The 23,128-nt window shown below is 54.5% G+C and overlaps 3 protein-coding genes across 11 annotated transcripts in view; 1 reads left to right on the top strand and 2 right to left on the bottom strand.

Annotated features, from left to right (window-relative positions):
* Positions 1 to 11,420, bottom strand: part of WWP2 (WW domain containing E3 ubiquitin protein ligase 2) — a 43,395-nt gene extending 31,975 nt beyond the window's left edge. For 2 of the 4 annotated variants that reach the window (XM_055727007.1, XM_055727010.1), the window contains exons 1-4: positions 11,367 to 11,420; positions 8,104 to 8,187; positions 7,240 to 7,387; positions 6,812 to 6,930 (exon numbers count right to left, since the gene is read on the bottom strand). In XM_055727007.1, the coding sequence (XP_055582982.1) occupies positions 6,812 to 6,930; positions 7,240 to 7,387; positions 8,104 to 8,187; positions 11,367 to 11,412 (397 nt within the window). In that variant the 5' untranslated portion in view covers positions 11,413 to 11,420. Of the gene's footprint in view, positions 1 to 6,811; positions 6,931 to 7,239; positions 7,388 to 8,103; positions 8,188 to 8,530; positions 8,783 to 8,929; positions 9,108 to 11,366 lie in introns of those variants that run through there. The other 2 variants (XM_055727008.1, XM_055727009.1) reach the window with 2 other exon arrangements.
* Positions 11,421 to 11,442: 22 nt separating this feature from the next.
* Positions 11,443 to 14,256, top strand: NOB1 (NIN1 (RPN12) binding protein 1 homolog). Its single transcript, XM_055727011.1, has 9 exons — positions 11,443 to 11,599; positions 11,665 to 11,797; positions 11,895 to 12,028; positions 12,105 to 12,176; positions 12,280 to 12,417; positions 12,510 to 12,731; positions 13,082 to 13,179; positions 13,313 to 13,457; positions 13,676 to 14,256. The coding sequence occupies exons 1-9, from the start codon at positions 11,522 to 11,524 to the stop codon at positions 13,943 to 13,945; spliced, it is 1,290 nt and encodes a 429-aa protein (XP_055582986.1). The 5' UTR covers positions 11,443 to 11,521; the 3' UTR covers positions 13,946 to 14,256.
* A 1,052-nt stretch (positions 14,257 to 15,308) lies between these two features.
* Positions 15,309 to 23,128, bottom strand: part of NFAT5 (nuclear factor of activated T cells 5) — a 75,751-nt gene continuing 67,931 nt past the window's right edge. For all 6 annotated transcript variants that reach the window (XM_055726396.1, XM_055726397.1, XM_055726394.1 and 3 more), the window contains one exon: positions 15,309 to 22,697. The gene's annotated coding sequence lies outside the window, so the exon portion shown is untranslated. The remainder of the gene's footprint in view (positions 22,698 to 23,128) is intronic.

The following is a 23,128-nucleotide window of genomic DNA, read 5'->3' as shown; positions in this document are numbered from 1 at the left end:
CACCATTGCTCACAGATCCAGAAGCCAGGGCTACGGGGAAGATCATGGCAGGAAAACTGAGAGGTTCGGCTGGTTTGACACGACACATGGGTCACGAAGGGTCCTACATGAGGGCAACCACCAGAAGGTGCCTGGGACATGAAGCAGGCCAATGGCTACATGGCCAGTGGTGCCTGAAGTCCTGGCCTGCTGCAGAGGAGCAAGCAGCATCTTTCAAAATTGGGGGTATCCTCACGCTACCTAGAAAACCCAGGTAAGCAGCAAAGGAAAGCCCCAGGCACATCCCTCCATCCACATCCCCATGCATCAATCTCACTGAATAAAACCGGCACAAAGGGCTGCCCCAAAGCACAAAATGCTCTGCTGTGGCATCAGACTGCCTTCGCAGAAGCTTCTGGAGTGGGTAGCATAGGATGGGAGGCTCCTGGAGATGGCTGCCAGCTCCACTCCCCTCTCTCATGAGCCAGTTTGGCTCCATCAGCTTAGTGAGACTTTGCCAGCCACAGCTCGACACACAGCTGGGCACCACAGCTTGCCCAGAGGTAACGGCTCCAGGAACACCACTCGCTGTTCTCCCCGCGGGCACGGAGCGAGGGGCTGCAGTGGCAGGGGAGGAGAGCTGATGAGCCACATGCTGCCACGTGCCAAGGCACCCAGTGCCTGCCCTGTTTCACCAACACACGTTGGCAGCTGCAGCTCTCTGCCTCCCTGCGCCCCTGGACAGGCACCCACAACCCTTCCAGCTCCTCCAAGGCCTCCTGACAGTTTTCTACTGCACAGAGACAGCAGCAAGGGGTGTCCCCAGTGCCACTGGGAAGCCACCAGCACCCAGCATGGCTGGAGTAAGGCATCATGCGAAGGGGCTGCCCGTACACCTCCTGCAGTCGCCCCCAGCCACGCAGGCTAACCACCCACCGCAGGGCTGCATCCCCATGGGAAGTGGGAGAACAACAGAACCCTCAGTGTCCACAGGCAGGCAGGGCTCTCCCACCATGGCAGCGATGCCTGCTGGAGCCAGCAGGACCGAAACACCCAGCTCCGCCACAGAAGGCCAGAAAAATTTGGCTGCGCCAGCCTGGGACACCAGCCCAGACGCTTCCTGACTCATTTGCTTAAATAATATTTTTATTATACACAGATTGCTCATGACAACGGCACCATTTTTTAGCAACCTGCTTTGTCCTGGTTTGCAGTGGGGACAGGGTGTGGTACCTGCCAGCGGGAGCAGGAGGAGGATGGGAACACACTCCCCACAGACCCCTTGTCCCACCTCTAGCTCTGGGGTGAGACACGCTGGCGGGGTGCCAGGGTGTGCAAGTGCCACCCAAACCGCACCTATGGCTCCCAGCGGCCAGCCCAGCCCTTGACAGCACTGGGGTGAAGGCACAGAGACCACGGTGCTGCTGCGCACCAGCTTGGCCACTGCCAGGACCAGAAGCAGCCACACACCTCTCATACCGCCTGGAGACAGGCTCCTGCCCTCCTTCCCCGGCCGGAGCTGCTGCTCCCCATGGAACGCCTGCCGGCCTCGCGCAGCTGCGAAGGGATGGCAAAGGTGTCTGGCACTCACACCACATGCACTGGCCCATGGCTGGTAGCCATCCGTCCTCCAAGCCAGCCAGCACTGTGAGGGGGAGCCCAGCCACAGGGCAGGCAGCCTGGTGCTGGGATTCACCACCACCTCCTCCGAGGGGTCTCTGCCCCACAGGGCGCTCCACAGGCACCCCGAAGCCCAGAGCCACAGGGTGTGCTGTGAAGGCAGGGCTGCGGGGCAGGCTGCACTTGTGGATCTCATGAAAGAGTCTCAGGTTTTCAATGCCAAGGAAGCACACGTCCCCTCAGCACCCAGGGTCCAGGCACGGCTGGAGCACATGCTCACGGGGGCATAGCACAGAGGTTGGAGCCCAACTCTGTCACTCGCTACCTGCCCATGATCAGACAAGGGATTCTGCTAAGCCTGGTCTTACCCCTCTGCCTAAAGGAGTTGCTTTCACTTTGCTTCCAAGGGGAACCGATCTCACCATCGGTTTTAAGAGCCCGAGACAGAAGATGCTACTGAGCGCGGCCAAAAACCAGAACAAATCCAGACCCTGTTCCTCCCTGGCTGCTCCAAGCCATAGGAATTTGCATTTTCTCCGAGCCGTACGGAAGTCGTGCCCACACGCTCCAGGGGTCCCCTCCATCCCCCCCTGCGAGCACCCGGCAGCCGAGCGCGCTGCTCTCCCTGCCGGAGCCGCACAAGCCCTCATTGTGCGGGCGCCCAGCCGAGGGGGCGGCAGCGCAGGAGCAAAGACAAGGTGTCTCCAAGTGGAGGATGTGAACATGAACCTCCCAGCCGGCTTCCTTCTCCCCCTCTCCACCCCCTTCAGCTTTTTTAAAGAAAATAAACACTAGCAGAACCTTCCATTCACTGTCCCCATCCAGCACGCGGGACGCACAAAGGGACATTGCTGTTGCACCAACAGAGGGTCCCCTGAATGGCTGAGCACAAAGGCTGCCTGTGTCCTGCCGGCAGCCAGAATGTCAGAGGGATTATTATTATTTTGGGAGGGGGTCGGGGGGTGATTTGGTCCTGAATAAGGTCTCAGTTCAGCTACTTCCAGTGCCCTGCACACAGCATCAGAGCTCCCATTTAGCGAAGGTGAGCTGGAATTCCCACCCAGTCCATTAAGCGGATTTACGGTTCCACAAAATAAGGCTGGTAGCAGCCAGTGCAATAACGGCCCCAAGCTGAGCCCAAGCCCGAGCCCTCCGGGACCTCCAGGAACCACACACGTCTGACACCCATGGGCACAAGCACCAGAGAGCTGCCACATGGGAGTGGGCAGCCCCTCTACCTCTTCCCTGGGTGAGGTGGCTCCATCTTCATGCACACAGCCAGGAAAACTTCCAGACAGACAGGCGGGCAATGCTTCCCACCCTTCTCAGCTCCCCAAACCCTCTTTGCACAGTTCCATTGGATGCAAAGGCCAGTTTCCACTTAAACGGCTCCACACAATCAAAGCTGCATTCACCATCGCCCCTCAAGAGCAGCTCCCCGTGGAGCAGCCAGGACTGCTGCTTATGCCAACGGAAGATAAGCAGATCCTCTGGGCTACCCCGAAAACCAGACGCTCCAGCCAGCAACCTACTTGCCATGCCATCAGTCCACAGAAGAATCAAACCCCAGAGCCAGGACTCTGCCCTGAAATCACCCTGGCACCAGACAGAAAAGGCAGGGCAGCAACACCATCAGCGGGGCCGCTCGCTGTCAGCATCAGTGGGAGCACAGAGCCATACCAGCTTCCCCCGGGTGCCAGGCACCCCCACGCTAACCCAAGCTCAGGGCTGGTGAGTGGGCAGCACCCACCTCCCTGGTGCTCGGCGTGGGAAGACTAGCTTACACTTTGTTCAGGATCTGCAGCCAAAGGAATGACTCCATGCTGTGGCTACAGGCCCTCTGGGAAGGAGCTGGGGGACAGTTAGACTTCCCACAGCCATCCCTAAACCAAGGAGGAACCCAGACTGTAGGGGAAGGGACAATTTTTACTGTCCCAGGTAACACATAAGAGTCACCCCAGGCAGTGGGAAGCTTTGTCCATGCTGCTGACCCAGTCTCAGCCACCAGTGACTTAGGGACAACTGTGTCCCACTCCATTTATCTGCCAGGTATAACCAGGATGATCTCAGACTTCTGCTTCTTTCCTCTGAACCATCACAGCCCTGGGAGGGAAGACAAGATAGGAGCAGAAAGCCAAGAAGCCCGCTGTCTCTGACCAGGCACAGCTGGCACCTGCAGAACAGCCCTTCCAGGGCAGGGCAGGAGCCAGCAGACCCTGCCCACTGGCTGACAGGGGCACAGAGAGCAGCCTCCCACCCAGAGAGCCTGGGGGTGGCCAGGGCACAGGGCTGGTGGTCACAGCGCCATCAGCTCTGCAGAACACTCAGGACACGACACCTGAAAGGTGATGCAGGGCAGACACAGTCCCACCCGCAGTGACTCACGCGCTTGGATGACCAGTTTTATGAGACTATGGCCCAGGAGGATGGAGCCGGCTCACTGAGCAGTCACCTCAGCTGCTCTGAGCCTTTGCCGTCATAGCTCCTCACTCAGAGCCTTTGCTGCTGGGGCACGCAGCAGAGCTCCTTTGACATCCCATCCGTGATGGGGGGGGGGGGGCAATCTGCAGCTTTCCAGAGGTTTGGGGGTTTGCTGCTGGCTTCCTGGAGGCTCCCACGAGGCCGCAGCTCCAGCAGCTCTGCCTGGGGCACAGCAGCAGGGAAGGAAAAGGCTCTGCAGGATCTGTAAAACCCTGGCATGTGGTGCCACTCAAGAAACAGGAGCCTGTTGATGTAACTTGCAACCCGAGCAGTGAGCAATAAAAGCGAGCACTTCCATTTGCGAGCTGCAGCCTGGCTTACTCAGTGCCTGCACAGACATACACTGCTCGGCGCACAGGGGCACCAGCAGAAACCATCAAGGCCCAGTATGGGCTTCCACACAGACCGTTGGCACAGGGCTCCTGGGGTCGTTCCTCCGGCCTTGCAGGAGGAGTGGGCGAGGAGCTCCCAGAGCCTGGGAACAAAGAGGTGCCTTTGCAGCAGGCAGCAGCTCGGGGCCAGGGCAGGGGGCTGTGCCATTGCAAATTAGCTGTTTTACAGGAGCCCTGGGAGCAGCTCAGCTCTGTGGAAGGCTCCAGCTCATTTTCTGTGATTGAGCCCATTCTTACCCACCTCTCCATCTCCCTGGTCAATCCCCTCCGAAAGCAGGAGGGTGCTGCCTGCCAGAGGAGAGGCCCTGGAGGCACCTGCCAAGGCAGTGAGAAGCACTGCAACCCCAAAAGCAAGGCTGGACCCACCCGGAGCAGCAGCTCCTGTCCAACAGCTCGGGCTGTTAGCTCCAGCAGGCTCTCCCCACCTTCCTTGGGAGCTCAGGCCTGACCGGGCTCATCACTGACCCCTCTTTTCCAGGCTCCAAGCCTCAGAGCCAAGGCTTTCCACCTTTCACCTGAAGCGCAGCGTGCTTGGCAGGAGAGCCAACAGAAAGAACAGGGGGAACTCCAGCGTTTCCCTGGCAGGCGGCAGGCCTGCACGCACTGCCATGGACACCACCGGCAGCCAGAATACCACCCCTGCCCAAAAGCAGGGCAACCGGAACAGTTCTTCTGCACCAAGTAGAACAACTGCAGGAACACAAACAAAAGCCCACAGCTACACTCACATACAGTAACTTAACAGAAAGCCTCACCAAAACCATGACAAACCCAACTAAGCCAGAAAGGGGTCTGCTGCCCAGCAGGAGCAGCCTTGGGAAAGGCACGCTCCTGCTGAGTGCTTCCCAGGAGGGGGAGAAGATGGCCAGGCCCCTGCATTTCGCTGCCTTCCCCAGGAAGAGGGTCACAGGCTGCATTAGGACACGAAGTATCTGACTCGGGATAGCTCAAAATCCCAAATGCTCTTTACATGCCTTTGCATGACCTGGCCACTTCCCTGGGCTGGCAGGCGGAGGGAACAGGCTCCCCTCCTCTCGACAGGCAAGGAGCCCTCTCAAGAAAAGGGTCTCCCAGGCACCTAGGCTCCCACAGGACCTTCAGGGCACCAGCAGCAGTCTCTGGCCCACTCAGAGCTGCAGCAAAGCCCAAAGGCCAAGCACTGAGTCTGCAGAGAAGAGGAAGCAGACGCCAGGCTAGACAAGGCAGGCAGACAAAAGCACATGGCTCACCCAGGGAGTGCCGGCTGCCCCCAGCCCACAGCAGCACCTTCCTGGCAGGGCAGGGCAGGCTCTGCAGCTTTAAGAGTCTTCCCTCCCAGTCCACCGTGTCAAGGAAAAATCTGACACGTTTTTTCTGGTGGATGTTAATGGACAAGCTAGAACAGCCAGTTGCCTTTTCCATTCATTTTCCACATAGCCCCCTGGGACGCCTGCTAATGAAAGAGCCGATTGTGCCCCTGCAGAGGAGCAGGTAGGGCGGGAGCAGCAGTGCCTGCTCCAGCACAGCATCTGCACACCTCGGGAAGAAAAAGCTGCAGGAGAGTGTGCCCCAGGGCAGAGACCCCCACCGCTGTCTGGCAGCAACAGCCCAAACAACAGGCAGCCTAGCCCCACAACGACCCGGGATGGACATTCAGGTCCTCGAGGGCTTTGCGAGACAATGGCGGCAGCAGCACAGCTCCCCACAGCCCTCGCTGCCCCGGCAAGACAAGGTGCCACCTGGGGGCACAGCAGCCTGCCCACCACAGGGAGCACAGCAGGGACACTGCTGCGGTTTCGTAGCCTGCAGCTGGCAGTGCCAGAAGCGGCTCACCCCAGACCCTGGCATGGGGGAGAGTAGTTTGAACGAGCCCCATATACCCCTAGGGCACGGGAGGCCCCTCTCCCCGCTCAATACCAGGTCTGTCTCTTGCAAGTGGTGGAGCTTTGCTTGGAAAAGACAGAGCGAGCCTTTTCCAGCCCCACGCAGCCGCTTGCGCGGCCCAGGCCCTGAATGGCTGCCTTTATGCAGTAGCTGCTGTCATGAGCCACACTCTGGCGACCACAAATGGCAGCAAATAGCTGAGGGGTTTGTGTTTCCTCACAGGCTGCAGCACCCTGGCTAACGGAGGTATGGCTTCCGTCACGCCCCGGCCCCCCAGCCCCAACAGGCGGCCCAGGGCACACAATGGTGCCTTGTTCCCTCCCGGGGCGGGGGACTGCACGGGAGCCGTGGCAGCCACCACCTCTCCTCCCCACTGAGCACCTAGGGGCAGGCGAGGCGGCAGGACCCGGTGGGGTAGGGGGGCTCCAGCCAGGGTGGAAGCTGAGGGACCCTGGTGGGGTCTGGCTCGTACATACGTTTCCCACCACTCTTCAGCAGGTTGCTGAGGCTGATGGAGGCGGTGCCCAGCAGCTCGTTCCTCAGGGTATGGCAGCTCCACACCTTCAGGTCCAAGTGGCTCTGAGCTGTGACGTTCCTGCCGAGACCAGAGAAAGGGGCTGTCATGATGGCTGCATCCCTGCTCCATGCCTGGGGAACAGGCAGTGCTCTCCCCTGGCCAAAGCCAGGGAGCAGAGGGAGGTGGGCAAGGCCACGGGGCAATGGCAGACACCCTGCCCAAACACCCTGCCCTCCAGCCTGGCTCTGCCTGCCGGTGTCCTCATCTGCTGGGGGCAAAGATCACCAGCATCTGAGCAGCTCCAGCCAACAGCACAGTGGGGTACCCCAGGGAGCACGGGGCCATCGCCGGCATCAGACCCACACCAGGTGGGTCACGTAGACTTACAGGACAAGGGTCTCGTTCCACAGCAGCTCAGAGCTCCCAATCTGTTTCCCCGTCTTCTTGGTCTCACTGGGCAGCCCATCGCCTGACACCTCCACGTAGCAGTTCATGCGGGACGGGCGGCTGTGTGCCTTGGGCTTCACAGATACAACTGGGCAGAGGGGACAGGCAGAGGGTCAGGCAGCTGCAGGGGTGTCCTCCACCCCCCATCCCCACCCACCCCCCTGCCAGCTCGGGGTGCCAGGACTCGCTGCAGAGTCAAACTGCTTTCAGCCGGGCGGGCGGGGGGGGGTGCAGGGAGCAGGAAGTGATTCTCCTGATGGCAGCAATGGCCAGATGCAGGTGCTCCTGCCCCCAGCCCCTGCTCACTGCCTGTCCCCAGCTTCACCCACACGCTGCAGGAGTGTCACGCTCCCCGCAGACAAGGCCCTACCTACCCCAGGGTTGGTGAGCAAGCTGGGGGCAAAGGGGTTCTGCCAGAGCCGCTGGGCAGAGGGACCCCCCAGGCCAGCAGTGCCCTGCGCAGGGGCTGCGGGGCAGAGACCGGGACGGAGCTCCAAGGGACGCAGCTCCAGGCGTTGGGAGCCATCTCGCGGCCACGGGAACACCAACGCGGCCCTGGCCGGGCCACAGAGCCACGTCCCACCAGCAGCGGGGAGAGGAAGCGGCAGAGCCCAGCCGATGGGCTGCCCAGCTTCCCTGGGCACCCGTGGAACGCGGGGCAGTGCTGGCCAGCCCCAGCCCTTGCTCCCCACGAGATCTCCCAGCCTGGGGCGCAGGCAGCATACCTGGACCAGACGCACCCAAAATCCAGACTCCCCACCGCGGGACCCCCAGCCCCACCTCCAGCGAGGCAGTGGGACCCACCTTTCACAGAGAGCTGGGACTTCTCGCAGGGTGGCCCAGCCCTGGCCCTGCTGGAGCTCGCAGCGGCCATGGCATCACCCCTAGCTGGAAGCAGAGAGACAGGAGACACCTCAGCACCGATCCCATCCTGTGCAGGAAGCTGGGGCTGCACTGGGGGGGTCCAGCCTCTCTGGGCCCAAACACAGCCTGGCTGCCACTGCAAGTGACCCACACAGCAGGGAGACTTGGCCACTGATATGCACATGCCCAGTAAACACAGGTTCCCTCTCACTCCTGGTAAACCAGCCTTACACCACAGGCAACAGAAACGCTGCGTCCTAGGGAGAAGAATCTCCCTTCAGTGGTGCCACCATGGCCTGAAGATATCTGAGCCGAGCTGGGCAACACTCAGCCCTCTGGGCACCCTACTTAGGCAGCTGCAGCTTACCCTGACCCAAAGATGACTGCCAGTCACAGCCGGCGTGAGGACAGAGCACCCTCCAAACCCTTCAGCAGATACACAGCCTCACACCCTGCTCTGTGCCGCTGAGCAGCAACACTGGCTCAGGAGCAGCCTGCGTGGCCACAGCACAAGGGGTCCCTCGGAAAGGATGAGACAGTGACAACCGCAGAGTAGAGGAAGGTCTGGTCACAGTACAGGGAAGCAGCCGCATCCCTCGAGGGCAGCCTGGGTCTCCTCCTGGCAACAAAACCCCACAGAAAAATTGGTCTCATCTATCCTAACACACTGTGGAAGGGACAAAGACCACAGCTGCTCTGAACATACAGAAGGATCATACTGCAGAGCAGGCTGCGAGCCCAGACCTCCACTTCCCCAAGTGCTCACCACTTTCTCGCTCTCCGGCACCACGTCACTGTCACCGCAGGCACAGCGCTTCCCCCTGCCCCTTCTGCTGCAGCTTTTCCCTGGAGTCACCCAGCAGGGACAGGGAGCAGGCAGGAAGGACACAAGCTGTAACACTCAGGGATGCTCATGGAATATGTGATTGGGCACCTCTGCTAAAACGACTGACCACAAAATAGAAGTATGAGGTCACGTATCACGCAGAAGCACGAGGTGCTTGGTCTGGGACCACAGAGTCAGCTATTGACTCACACCATCCTCCTAAGCCTGCGGGCAGCAGTCCTCCTCTCTGCACTTCCCAGGCAGAGGAGCTGGAGATGATGTGCAGAGCACAGGCGCCTGTGGACCGTCAAGGTCACAGACCAGAGGGTCCCTGCATGCGCAAGCCCCTGACACAGCATGGCAGATAAGGAACATTTGTTGCCCACCTCTGCACAGGAGCAAAGAGGAGCCTCAATACTGTTGCCCAGGGCAGCAAGGGCTCAGACAGGGTCATATGTGATTCCCCTCCCAAGCCACCAAAGCCAAGAGCACCCCTCCTGCCTGGCCCTAGACCAGAGTGCCTGCCAGCCTCTCACCATCCTGATGAGCGGGAGGGAAGTATGAAAAGGGGAGATGAGACCTCCAGCTGTTCCAGCCTCTGCCACCTCCCTCCTTGTGCAGAAGTCTGTCTTCCCTGCCCCTCTCCCCACATTCTCATTAGACCTTACCAAGCTCCACTGCAAAGCCAGGTTTCTGTTTAAATGCCCTCTTGTGAATCAAGGCCTCTGCTCTCCATCTCCATGTGACCTCACACCCCCCCCCCCCCCCCCCCCGCACAACCTGGCAAACCTGTCCAGTGCCCCACACTCAGCCGAGGCCTGGCTGGTGCCTTGTACAAACCCCTCTCTGCCTGGAAAGCCTCACTTGGTACCAGCCTTGCTGCTGTTTTGGCTCTGTCAGACAGTGGCTGGAGGCTCGCTAACACGTGGTGATCTCTGCCCCCTTGTTAGTGGGGCAGCCGACTTAGAGAGGGAGATCTTTCACGAGCCTAATTGCACTTACTATTACTACACCTACTCCTAGTCCAATTATCCTGGCCCACAGATCACCCCAACCTTCCCTTAGGATATTGTTATTCCTTGTGTTTGTTATGACTCCCCAGCTCCGCACCACCGCTCATTTCACTAGTGCCATTAAGGTGGCCCGCAGAGAACAGCCAGCTGCGAGGCACCCCTGCACCAGCCTGTGCCCAGCCCCAGGCTGGACCGACTAGCGCGCCCGTCCTTAGGGCTGTTGTCACACTAACACTGGCGACTTGCGCCGCGCAGTTACTACAGCAGGACCCAAGGCTCGCTCCCCTGCAGCGGGGACTCTGGACCCTGCTCCTCCCTCGCAGCCACCGGCGCTTCTTTGCCTCTGCTCCAACCACCCCCCGGTGCTGCCAGCCTCACCGGCCCTGACGCCCTCTGCCCACTGTCCCAGGTGACCTGGGGTGCGCTAACCACCGAGCGCTGTCTGTCACCAAGGCATTTCCCCTTCCCGGCCCCTACGCTGCACATGCGTCCCCTCGCAGCCCTGCCGCTCTCCCCCACTCCTGCTGGGCCCCACGTGCCTGCCCCGTGCCCCCAGAGCCGCCTGGGCACCCTGTGGCACCAGAGGGTCCTGGGGCCGCCCGGCCGCTGCTTTCCTCAGCGCACCTGCCCGTGAGGTGACACAGCCGTCCCGTCTGGGCAGCCTCTCTCCTTCCTGCTCTTAAACCTTGACTCTTTTTCCGCTTTTCTTTTTCCCTGATTCTACATGTCGCTATCGCCTGTTTTAATGTCCCCGGCCAAGTTAACCACCCCTCAGCTACCGGGAAACCCCTCTGCGGTGGGCGCCGCTCCCCTCCCCACTGGCCTGTGCCCGCCCTCGCCCTCTCCCGGGCTGGCCTGGCCCTAGCGCGGCCCCGGGCCTGCCCCGCCGGCGGCCTGCCCTCCCCGCTCCCGCCGGCCCGGCCTCGCCGCCGGGGAAGCGGGCAGCCCTGCTGCCTCCCCGCGAACACCAGGCTCACCCGCGGGGCCGCGCCACGGCCGGGACAGCGGCCCGGCAACCGGGCACCCCCACGGGACCGGGCCGGGTCCTGCCCCACAGCTGGAGCCGGCTGCCGGTTCGCCCGGCAAAGAACCGGGCCGGGCAGAGAGGGCCGCCGCGAGGAGCGAGAGGAGGCAAAGCACTGCGGCGGGCGGTGCGGAGGAGAGATGGCAGCGGCCGGGGCAGACCCCCGCGCCGGCCCCGGGCCTCACCGGGCCAAGCCGGTACCGCCCCGGCGCGGGCAGAGCCCGCGGCTGAGCAGCCCCCGGGGCACGCCGGCGGGTCCTGCCCGCCCAGCGGGAAGCGCCTGAGGAGTGGGTCCGAGCCGTCCTGGACAGCCCCCGCCCCGTCCCGCCGCCCGAGTTACCGGCGCCCGCTCCGCTCCCGCTTCCGGCTCCAGCACCCGCCGTCATGTGACACGCGCCGGTCACCTGACCACGCCGCGCGGAAGCTCCCGGCGTGCCCCGCCCGGACCCCGGCTCCCAGCGGGCAGCGCGGCCACTACGGGGGCCGGGGGGGGCCATGGGACGGGCCGCCATGGCGCGCGTGGCGCACGTCGTGGCCGACACCGGCGCCTTCCTGAGCGCCGCCCCACTGCAGGTACCGGGGTACGGGGGGCCGGGGGGGCCGGGGGCACCGGGCCGGTCTGACGGCGCTGCCTGCAGGACATCGCGCAGCACCTGTACACCGTGCCCGAGGTGCTGGCCGAGATCCGTGACAGGCCGACCCGCCGCCGCCTCGCCGCGCTGCCCTGCGAGCTGCGCCTCCGCCGCCCGCGGCCCGACCTCCTGCGCCTCGGTGAGTACCGGCACCAGCCCCCCCGCCCCGGCCCGGCTCCCCGCCGCCCGGGCCCCCCCCAGCCCGGCCCCACGGCGCCCCTCTGCCCGCCCCGCAGTGACCGAGTTCTCCAAGAAGACCGGCGACTACCCCAGCCTGTCGGCTGCCGACCTGCAGGTGCTTGCTCTCACCTGCCAGCTGCAGGCCGAGACCGACGGCCCCGGCTGCCTGCGCTGGGAGCCCCAGGACAAGGTAGGGCCCCCTACCGCCGCGCCCCGCCGCCCCCCCGGTATGGGGCCCCGCCGACCCCCTGGCGCTGCTCCCCCAGGTGCGGCTGAGCTCCACCCCGCGGCACCCCGAGGCCCCCCTGCACCTCGCCGGCTTCCACCTGCCCGCCAAGGTAAGGGACGGGGCCGCAGCGCTCCCACGGTAAGGCACTGGCATGCGGCCTCGCAGAGCCCACGAGCAGCCATGGCCGAGGGACACCCTGTGTGTCCCCCCAGCACAAGCGCCTGGGGAAGGGTCAGCGTCGTCCCAGCCCCGAGAGGAGCGTGGTCCCACCTGAGTGCGATGAGTTCAGCTCCTTCCTCTACTGGCGAGCCCCCCTGCCCAGCATCGAGGAGGAGCTGCAGGAGCTGCTGGTGAGACCCGGAGCCTCCTCTCCTCACTGCCCTGGTTTCTGGCCAGCCTCTTCGGCTGCGGGTGCCGTAGCTGACTGTCTCCTCCACCGCAGAAAGCTCAAGCCATCTCCGTTAGCCCAGAGCCCACTGAGGAGCACCAGAGCTCTGACAATGGGGCCAGTGCTGATGAAGAGGAGGACAATGAGGAGGAGAGCGACGATGAGGGTTGGATAACACCTAGCAATCTCAAGCAGGTCCAGCAGGACACGGGGCACTGTGACACTGCTCCCGTCGGTATCCAGGTCGGCTGCGTCACCACTGATTTTGCCATGCAGGTGAGTGCTGGTGGCTGCCCAGCACAGGACCCGCTCCAGGCTCCAGAGCACGAGGGGCCAGCAGGGTGGGCTGAGGGCAGAGTCTCAGATTGCTCAAACCTCTGGGCTGGTTAAACCAGCACACGGGGATGGAGAAGCACATTGCCCCATTCCCTGGACAGGGTGACAGGAGCGTTGTGACAGCTCCTTTTATCCTAAAACTAGTCAGTTCTCTCCATTGCAGAGACCTCTACAAAGCCCATTGGTGTCGCTTCCATCAGCCTCTCCTGCTGCCTGGGCTGGCAGACCCTGGTTAAAACTTCCGGCTGGTCCCAGCTCATGGTATCATGGTTTCTCCCTCCTTGTTACAGAATGTGCTGCTGCAGATGGGCCTCCACGTGCTGGCAGTGAACGGCATGCTGATCCGCCAGGCCAGGAGCTACATCCTCCGCTGCCATGGCTGCTTCAAGTGAGTGTGTGCGCACAGAGCGGCACTGCCCATGGCACGGCCACGTGGTGCTTGCTGGATGATCCCGCTCATGGGCTAAGCCTGTATTCTGTGGCCCAGGGAGCGGTAAACCCCTTTTGTCCCTGTCTTGCAGGACCACTTCAGACATGACCAAGGTTTTCTGTGCCCACTGCGGTAACAAGACCCTGAAGAAGGTGGCAGTGAGCGTCAGCGATGACGGGAGCCTCCACATGCATTTCTCTCGCAACCCCAAGGTGCTGAACCCCCGGGGGCTCAGGGTGAGTAGCTGTACATCACGCACAGGGCAGCTGCTGCTGGGACAAGCAAGCCTGGCCTGTGGCCGGCAGGTGGGAATCAAAGCAAAGCCATGATTGTCCTCCAGATGTTCCCCTTGGCTCCAGGGCTTTTGGGCTTAGTTTCCTCTGTTTGCTAGAGGCCTGCAGTCACCTTGAAGTCCCTTGGAGCAAGAGTTTAATGACTGCTTTTCTCTTGGCAGTACCCACTGCCAGCCCCGCGAGGAGGGAAGCACGCCAACAACCCTCACCTGGTGGAAGACCAGCCCTTCCCACAGCAGCGGCTGTCCCGCAAGGCCAGGCAGAAAACCAATGTCTTTGACCCCGACTACATCGCCGGTGTCTCACCCTTTGTGGAAAACGACGTCTACAGCCGCGCAGCCAATCTGCAAATCCGGGACGCAGCCCTGGGTGCTGGCAGGAGGCGCCTCAACCCCAACGCTGTGACAAAGAAGTTTGTGAAGAGGAGGTGAAGGGCTGGTCGGGGCCCACCACAGCCTGTGCTGCAGGGGAAGGACCAGCCGCCCGTGCTTTGCGTGTTGCTGCCTAGTAGCTCCGGTGGGGCAAGGGCTCTCCCAACGCCCTTCTGAGAACGGCCGCCCTGGGCAGGGGCCGGGGCCTTTCCTGCCATGCTTCTCTGGTGCCTGAAGAGCAGCAGTGACTGGGGTGGGAGTTGTTGGGTTTGGAGGTGCCTGCCAGAGCCGGGGGGAAGCAGGCCATGGTAGCAGCATCCCTCCTTGGCCCCTGGCAATGCCAGCATTGCTAATAAACACAAAACCCGGCAGCACCGTGGTTCTGTCTCATTTGTGCAGCTGCTTGTGCCAGGCTCACGGGCTGGCCTGTGCCTTTCTCTCTTTCTCTGAGCCTCGAGAAGAGGAGACTGGGGAGGAGGGAGGGTTTCTCAGGATTTTTCTTTTGTCCCGTGGCACCACAGCGACACTGATGAGATGGGTGGATAATGAATGCTTGCAGCAGGGCTGGCAGCTCCAGAGGGGCAGAAGCCAGTGGCAGGAGGTTGCATTTGCCCCGCTGCAGGACAGCCACATCTGACTGTGGCAGTGGGCGCTGCCCAGGGCAGTGGGTGCAGAGGAAAGCCTTTTGGATAAATCCAGTTAAAACTTCCACAATAAAGCACATTCTGTCCAGCTCCTGGGGCAGCTGCAGATTCTTACGCCTGCTGTAGTTTTTCAAAATTACAGGCACTGACTGCCAGAGGTCACCATCCCTGGAGCAGGTCTGCAAGAAGGGGGACACACACCCGAGCCTCAGCAACCCCACATCATTTTTAGCACGTTAGCATAAATACACTAAAGATGCAGATAAAGGGGGACTGTGCTAATGCGTGCACACATGCACACACACACACACACTCACACCCACACATTCTAGCGAAGCAGAAACTCCCATTCATCTTGGCTTAGGACTTTGGCATCACCTCCCTGAGGCAGCGCAGCCCCCAGACCACCCTGGGGGAGACCTCTGCATCTCCCCAGCTCCCTCGGAGACAAAATCCTGCTGCAGGCTGACAATGAAAACTATTTCCTTGAATGCTCTATAATTTTCAGGCTGGGGTTTGGGTAGTGCGCCACAAAGGTTACTTTAGACTTCATGCCACAAAGTCAAAAAGAAACATTGCAGTATTTTAAAAGCATAGGCACAACACAGTGCCTTTTCTTAACGCACCAGCTGCAGCAGGACACACCGCCACAGGCAGAACTTGGCATGGGCTCCTGCCTTCCCAGCATTTCCTGGCCCCAGACAGGTTGACTCCATGCTGAAGAATGGCACTTCCAAGATGCCCTTGAAAAAAACACAACAAGACTTTACACTGCAAAATGAAAACTTTCATTGTTTTATTCTTGACTGCAGCTGTTTACAGAAATATAGTTGCGAGTATACAAATGTCCCAATAGAAGCAAAATATTTTTATTTTTTAATATTCAACAAGTTATCACAGGATAGCTAAAAACATAGATGCAAATAAAATATCCCCTCATAGAACAAACTGAAAACACCCGGTATCAGTGCTTTGAAAATCCCAACTACGAAAGCCATATACACAGAAATGCACAAAGGAATATCTGGTGCTACTTTCACATTGCAGGACAGTGGAAGAGGCAGCTCAGCGGTCGACCAGTGCACGCCAGGAACACATGGCAGAAAGGCGGGTAAGCCACTGAAAGATGCAGCTAGTAACAGAGGTAGAAAGCTCTGCTCTGAAGGTTTTTTGGAGCTTACTCATTAATGATGAGCTCAGATGGAAATATCACCTCATTTCAAATAGTGTCCAGAATTAAAAAAAAAAAGTTTCAGGAATACTGTGGTCTACAAAGCAGGATACTGGAATGTGTTCCCAGTTCTGCAACACCCAGAGGTGCCACTCTCTCTCTCCCCTTTCAAAAGGGAGCTTCCCCCCCAAGCGCCCTTACCCTGCCCCCCAGCAGAGCCACGCTCTTCATGGGACACCCCCGCTGAGGGACACTGGCCAGACCTTCCCTGGCTCACAGAGGGGTGGTTCCAGGGCCTGAAAAAAGAAGTGAAGGCTGTTTGTGTGATCTGAACACAAGACTCTTCGCCAGTCTGAATCCTGGAGCAAATGCACACAACTGGAGCATCTTCCAGCAGGCTGCTGCTGGGTGGCAAGGGGTTTGGAGCCTGAACTGAGCACTTGCAGAGAGTGTCGGTGAGTGTCCCACAGCAAACAGGGAAATCCTTGGATTCCTCCCCCTCGCCCCATTACACTTGAATGTTACAAGGCAATTTCATGAACTGTAGCAAAAGTTACAGGTCTCTGGGAGCAGCAGAGATCAGACCTGCAAGCCGACAGCTCAAGGAGGAGAAATAAGGACATTGGCTTTCAGTTTGGCAGAGGTGCTTTGATAAAGCCTGTATCAGGACAATAACGTTCCTCGATCAACCTCACGTCAAACTGCAGTGGAACACACCTGATTTGGCATGAAGAGTCACAGCAGGCAAAATCCATGCTATTGATTTTACAATCTGGATTTCTTTCAGAGCGCTTAGTTTCTTACAACATCTGTGAGAAATCAGTACGAGTTGCGGCAGGGTTCCTCATTGCTAGAAACCAAGAAGAGCTTTTGCCAGCTTTCAAGGAGTTTTCTAAATATTGACTGTTGCAGTAAAATGTTGGTTAAAAAAAAAAAATTAAATATGCCTGCCTTTATGAGAATAAAGAGAACAGGAATGACAGATTAAGCTTCACCTTTCCAATCCAAGTGCAACCCAGCTGAGCAGCAGCCGGGATCCTTTCCTATGCAACAACTAAGAACCCCCACCGGGAGAGAGCTGTGGGTGTCAGCCCAACTCTGCCAGAGCAACGCAGCCACCACCATTCCCTACCTGCACAAGGTGTTGGGAGACTGAGAATGGAAAAGGTCCCCAAGTCAGGAGTCACTTGAGGAGAGCTGGCTGGGGAGCACGCGGACGCAGAAAGCCGGTGCTGCTGCCGGTGCGCTTCCTGAGCCCAGCCGGTGGGCAGGCTCTCAGCAGGGCTACCAGTTCTACTGTTTTGCTAACACCACATCTGCAATTATTAATAAAAACATATAAAAATAGAAAAGTGTAGAGCTGTTTTCAACCCATGGATATGAGTTACGTTCACAAGCGGAGCAAGTTTCTGGAGCAACATTACCAACAGACCCACATGTACAGTACTGAAAGGTATTTATACAACTATTAATGAGTTACTACAAAAACCTTGGTAAATAACCTCATACTAAGGAAAAGTAGTATTATTTCAGGTTTATAAAAATGTAAATATAACAGTATTCTATGCATGTGTCTACTAATTATTTATATATATTAAATATATGATTCCTCTATATACATATATATAATCCTAGAATATACAGGCATTGCCTATTTACATACCTATACAGATTATAATGAAGGAAAAGCCTCTCCTCCTGTTTAACCCCTCAGAGTCCCGTAGTCAACTAGAGAATTTTACAAGTATGCTTTTACAGGAGTTTCCCTGCTGCTGCATTTTATCTTGTATCTAAACAACATTTCCCGCAGTGACCCTCTACAGTCGATTCCCAGCCCGCAGCGGGCACAGACACGCCTGTTCATATGCTCCAGCAACTGCTGTCCTATGCAGCTGGCATAATTGGTCTGAATATGAACACAAAGTGCTCACAATCTATCCCAAAAGACTACTCCAAATTAAAAAAAACAAACAAACAAAGCGTCTGAGTACTAGTTTCCTTTTAGATTCTAAAATAACAGAGCTGCCACCAGTCCTACTGGGACACAAAAAACACCTATTCCTTGAAAATAAATTTTGCAGTAATGAGAAGCCACCAGCGATCAGTATTTCTTCTCATCTCCCACCTACAACTTTTTGCACAAGAGCATGCAAAGCAATTCATTCTCCTCGTTCTTGCTTCTCTCTCTCAAGATAATTGTCCGTAACCCCTCACACTCTTCCCCATAACCACCCTGAAAAAGTAACCCAACCGTCTGCCACGCAAAGGCACGAGATTCCAAACCTGACAGTACAACTCTTTTCCAACTTCTCATGCACGTGCACATGCATGCCTGCGCACACACATACGTACCCTTGAGGGAAACTACGTGTAGGTTTTTTTAGTCTAGTAACAACAGTTTTGACTTTGCTTTTTAATAAATCATTCTTTCCTGCTACTCAAATGGTGATTTACACTATGTTTTAAGACAAATGCAAGCTTCTGCTCGCTTGGTATTTTTTCTGACGACTCTGGAAAGATAATAGTAGTAGAAAATCTATTCAGAAAAGTTTTCTTTTTAGAAACTATATCCTAAACCAAAATAACATTAAAAGCTTTTTTTAAAAAAAAAGTTCAACTTCTCTAAATTGGGGGAATGTCCACTGATACAGCTGCCCATACTCCTAGTATTTTCAGTTAAAAAACCTGCCAAAGTTACAAATGCTTAACTCCCCATGCTTTATTCTGTCTTAAAACTAGACAGGAAGAAACCACCCTGTCAGTAATTAAAAGTAATTATAATAAAATGATTGGTGATTAAACATCCACTTTAAAACAGCAACCCTGAAATTATTTCTCGAACTATTTTTATGTTAAAGTAATAGCAAAGCATTTGGCTTGAGTAACTGCTGAAAGATCAGACAGTGAAGAGGCAATTAATAACAAAACGTGGACTTGCTAATTAAGCACGAAGCACCAGTAACTTCCTGCCAGAGGAGATGTTTAGCTAATAACTGTGTATTACGTGTTATTCATATTTTTATATATATATATATACACACAGTGTATGAGCAGAGAAGAGAATGCACGCAGCCTCGCGCCTGGTGACTAGCAGGTACGTCTCCCTCAATTTGAACCTGTGCCAGCAACTGGCCGTTCTGTAAAGCACCATGCACCGCCGGCGCTGTGCAGGCAGCAGGCCACGGGCGCTTTAGAGGCACAAACAGCTGAAGAGTATAGCCCACATTTAACACCGAGGTTTAGATTTAATGATTCTTTAAAGAGCAAGCTCAAGCAGCAGAAAAAACAGGATACAGAAAACCCATCCCAGCAACGCAGCTCTACAGTTTTTTTTCACCTGTCTTCTACACTTAATCACTGCTTTGTGGATGTGATAGTAACTTCCCCTTTACAATAACATCAGGAGCTTTACCTTTATAGAGACTAACATCTCAGTATCATCTAACTTTCTCAACCCAAATGGACCGGACACGATGCCACTGCCTCTGCAAACAAGCACTGTCTGTTCGCAGCTAACAGGCACGCCAGCGTGAGCGCGCAGAGGAGTGAACACAGGGATTAAACAAACAAACAAACAAAAAAAGCAGCAGAGTAAGCTCCAATTATCAGTATCAACTGTTCAAATTACAAAAGTACATGTTCAGGACTCTAAATACAGATGTGGCTCACACTGTTCCAGGGTTTTTCTGCCATGAAATCCCACAGCCTGTCTTTAAGCTCTTTATTGGCTTATCAAACCTCTCTTTATCCTCCATAACAGCTGTCTGCAAGCAGCAGTTCAAGCACTAATCAACCGCTGAGCAACCTCTTCATTCATAAGACAAATACTTTTTGTAACCAAATCACATGTTCAAAGTGTTGTACATTTAAACATTGACCTAAAATGAACAAGATAAATTTAACACAAGAAAAGAAAGGTGTTATCCAGAAGTGAAAAATGTGATAGCACAGCCCTTTTTTTTTTTTTCTCTCCTTTTTTTTTTTTTTTTTCCTCTTCTCTTCACAAGTGACCTAAAATACGCACACAATTCAAACATACCCTTCCCCTGGAGCTGTAGCAGTCTTGGTATGAAGTTCTCTTTGGACACCCATCTTGTGAAATGGAGAATTGGTCCCTGGTGACTTGGCACTGACCGACAGCACTTGAACATAAGGATACACCCCTTTGGAACAACTGAACGAATTGAAGCAGCACACAAGCGAATTTATCATTCCTATTACTTCTTCTGTGTATGAAGGCCCCAGATGACACCCAGCAGCTTGTTCTGGGACTGCAATCCTGCAAAACCCACCAGTTCATTTTCAAATAACTGGCTATCGACTTCCAAGACCATCTGGAAGTTGTTTCAGTCCATAATTCTCAAGTTTTCTACCTAGCTTCCTACAGCATTTAGTCAATGCTGCGAGATTGCCGTTTTCATGTCATAACCGTAACAAGATTTTGTTAATATTTCATCTTAGCAGGGAGGGGAATAAAAAAAAAAAATCATAGAAAGAAAAGTATGGTTCAGGGTTAAAGCAGCTCTGGACATTATGAAGCAGGGAAAGTTTTTTTTAATCATGATTAAAATTTTAAACATTTTAGCATAATCATAAATTAAGAGTTAAAACACAGAGGCGCTAATAATAAAATATTAAATAGACAATGATAGTGGATAAAAGCTGAATGGCTCATTCTGAATGAAACCCCATTATTTAAGATACGCCTAAATGCCTACAGGTTTCCTTCCTAGATCGTATTGCTGAGTGACAGACACATTGAAACACACAGTGAAGCTTCTCATAGCCAGCTGGAACAATAAATTGCCTGATGGAATGGCGAGAGATGAACAAGTTATTTATGTTGCAAAAAGTACTTAAATACTCAATAAAGACATAACAAACCCCACCCCACCCCACTGTTATCAGACGCCACGTTGTGGTAGAACATCAGACAAACTCACAAATTTACCACAAAAATGTGTGGCAAAAAGAATATTTTATATATATGTATATATATAAATTTTTATATTTATGCCAATGTACTCACTCAGTACAAATAGCAAAATAGTATACCATTTCCTAAATACAAAATATAGCTTTCCAAAAAAATGAAACACACATTAGATATAAACCATCCAAAACTTGAACGATTGAAAACTGTATTCAAAATTAAATGACCCAGAGCAGGTCTCTTTCTGAAAAGTTCCCTTCATATCGGCAAGAAGCCTTACTACTGAAAACGTAATTCAATGCCTCTCAATGAGAGAGAGAAAGAGAGACAGAAAGAGAAAGTGAACGTTATGACAGACTGACAAACGGGAAATCCATTAAAACAAACAAAAACTCTACACGGCTCAACTAAGCACACAAGTTAAGGGAAAAACACACAGTAAACAGACTAGAGTAACTTAAAATCCATTTACAGATTATTCTTTGTTATTTAAAATAACAAAAATGAAAAATGACATGATACCAACTACACTCTACCAAGGCATAATAGCCATACGTGACAGCTGTTTGGCTCTAACTGCAGCAACAGCTTTCTACGTGCAGAAGGAGAAGAAACAAACATCTGAATGAGGCTGTAGTGAGATATCACAAAACTGTCCAGATAGTTGGAGCACCCAAAAAAATTCACATGCCTCACAATACAACTGCATGGTCTGGAGTGGGTTGGTTTTACATTCTGTAACATCATCTTTTTTTTTTTTTTTTTTTTAATTGAAACATGACAATCTAGAAACTATACTTGGAGGATCGTTGGAGGAATAAAATAATCACTTCAAAACTGCAATGAGCTCAATATGCTACAAAGATGCAATGGCTCAGCATGAAGTGAATTTTTCAAGAATGCTTACAAATTACGTAATTTGCCCCCTACTTGGAGTAAAGTCAAGCTGAAGATTTACATCAGTTAACAGCTAGAAAATGACTGGTTAAGGGGGATTCCTGCATTTAGAAGGTGGCAGAGAAATTCTTCCTCTTTCCTTAATCCTTGATTATTTGTCAAAGCTTCTACTGACTAAGCAATTGAATGCCACGGATTCCTAAAAGCTGCCTCTGATCTTTAAAGCCAGTAGGATATTTATGTCTTTCTTTAAAAACGCAACATGAAACTGAGGGAGAAAGAAGGAAAACCATGAAAAGAATGAAAGGGAGAAGGCTGGTTTGAGAACGGCTAATGCTGCTTTACAGAGTTCTATCCATACAGTCAGAGTGAGGGACACAGAGGAATTCTTTCCTCAGCCAGACAGAATGTTCTTTTCAAGTTGAAGGTATTTTTGAGGATAAGATTTTAAGAGCAAAATTTAATTGAAAGTTCCCCTTCATGTCTTCATTTTGTTAGAGCCACTAAACCCTTGCTCTATGTACACTTAGACGTACGAGACATGGAAAACCGTTAATCACATTCTCAGATGGGCAGCACCCACCTCTGGCTATCTACAGCAGCAAGCAATTCTCTGTTTGTTTACAACAGTTACCAATATTTTTCATTGCCACCTACTGCAATTAAAAAATTGCAGTATTAGCTCTCCTACTCAACCGTAAAACATGCGATCCCTTCACATACTGACAGCTATGAGTCATGGCTCATGTCACAGGCATTTGATGTTTCTGCTTCGCAAGCTTTTCTAGTCAAAAGAGTGGATGTGAAGAAGGAAGAGGAGGGAAAAAAGTAAACGTGGTAACATGTATTACCTTCTAACAATAATAACTGACCAGATATGCTTTAAATTCGGAGAGCACCCCACTGTCAATGAGCTTTAGGAATCTGGTAACAGTACAATCCCATGCCCCAGCAAAACAAAGCATAGCTTCTCAGCATTATTGGCACTACAGATCCCAAGTACTATGGTCATAGCCTTAGGTGCTAGACACTGCAACTGGCCACGTGTGTGCTCTTTAGAGAAGAGGGCCACTTTTTGACAGAAGCAATCAGTTCCGCACAGCCTAATCCAGAGTTGGAAGGTCTGAGAGGATCTGGGAAATCATCACTTTTTTCTTCACAGAATATCTGCAGGAAAAAACAAGCAACCAAAAAAGTTAGGCAGAACAAACAGAAGTCATCCTCTTACTTCTGTGTAGTTCCCTCATCTTGGAAGTGCTCTTCACAAGGAGACATGAAGCCACTTAGTATCAGCACGCACTCTCCTCCATAAAGCAGGTTTACTCTCCTTCCATGCTCCTGGGGTTTTTTGCTGTTTGGTTTGGTTGGTTTGTTTTTTAAAGTTCGTAATTTCATATACAAAACAGTTTAGGTTAGAAAATGGAGCGTATCACTGAAATGAAACTTATGAGGGATTTAGGACAGCAACACAGTTAACTAGAGCCAAGATACAGACTGCGGACAATACTAGATCCCAGAATCGTCCTGGTTCTTGGGTACTCATTTGTAGTCAAAGCCTCTTCCACCTCTCTGAAAAAGGCACCTTCTAAAAGCAGAAT

The sequence above is a fragment of the Falco cherrug genome, chromosome 14, assembly GCF_023634085.1.
Source record: "Falco cherrug isolate bFalChe1 chromosome 14, bFalChe1.pri, whole genome shotgun sequence".
Taxonomy (NCBI): Eukaryota; Metazoa; Chordata; class Aves; order Falconiformes; family Falconidae; genus Falco; species Falco cherrug.
The sequence above is the reverse complement of the archived record's forward strand: the minus strand, read 5'-3'. Positions and strand labels throughout refer to the sequence as shown.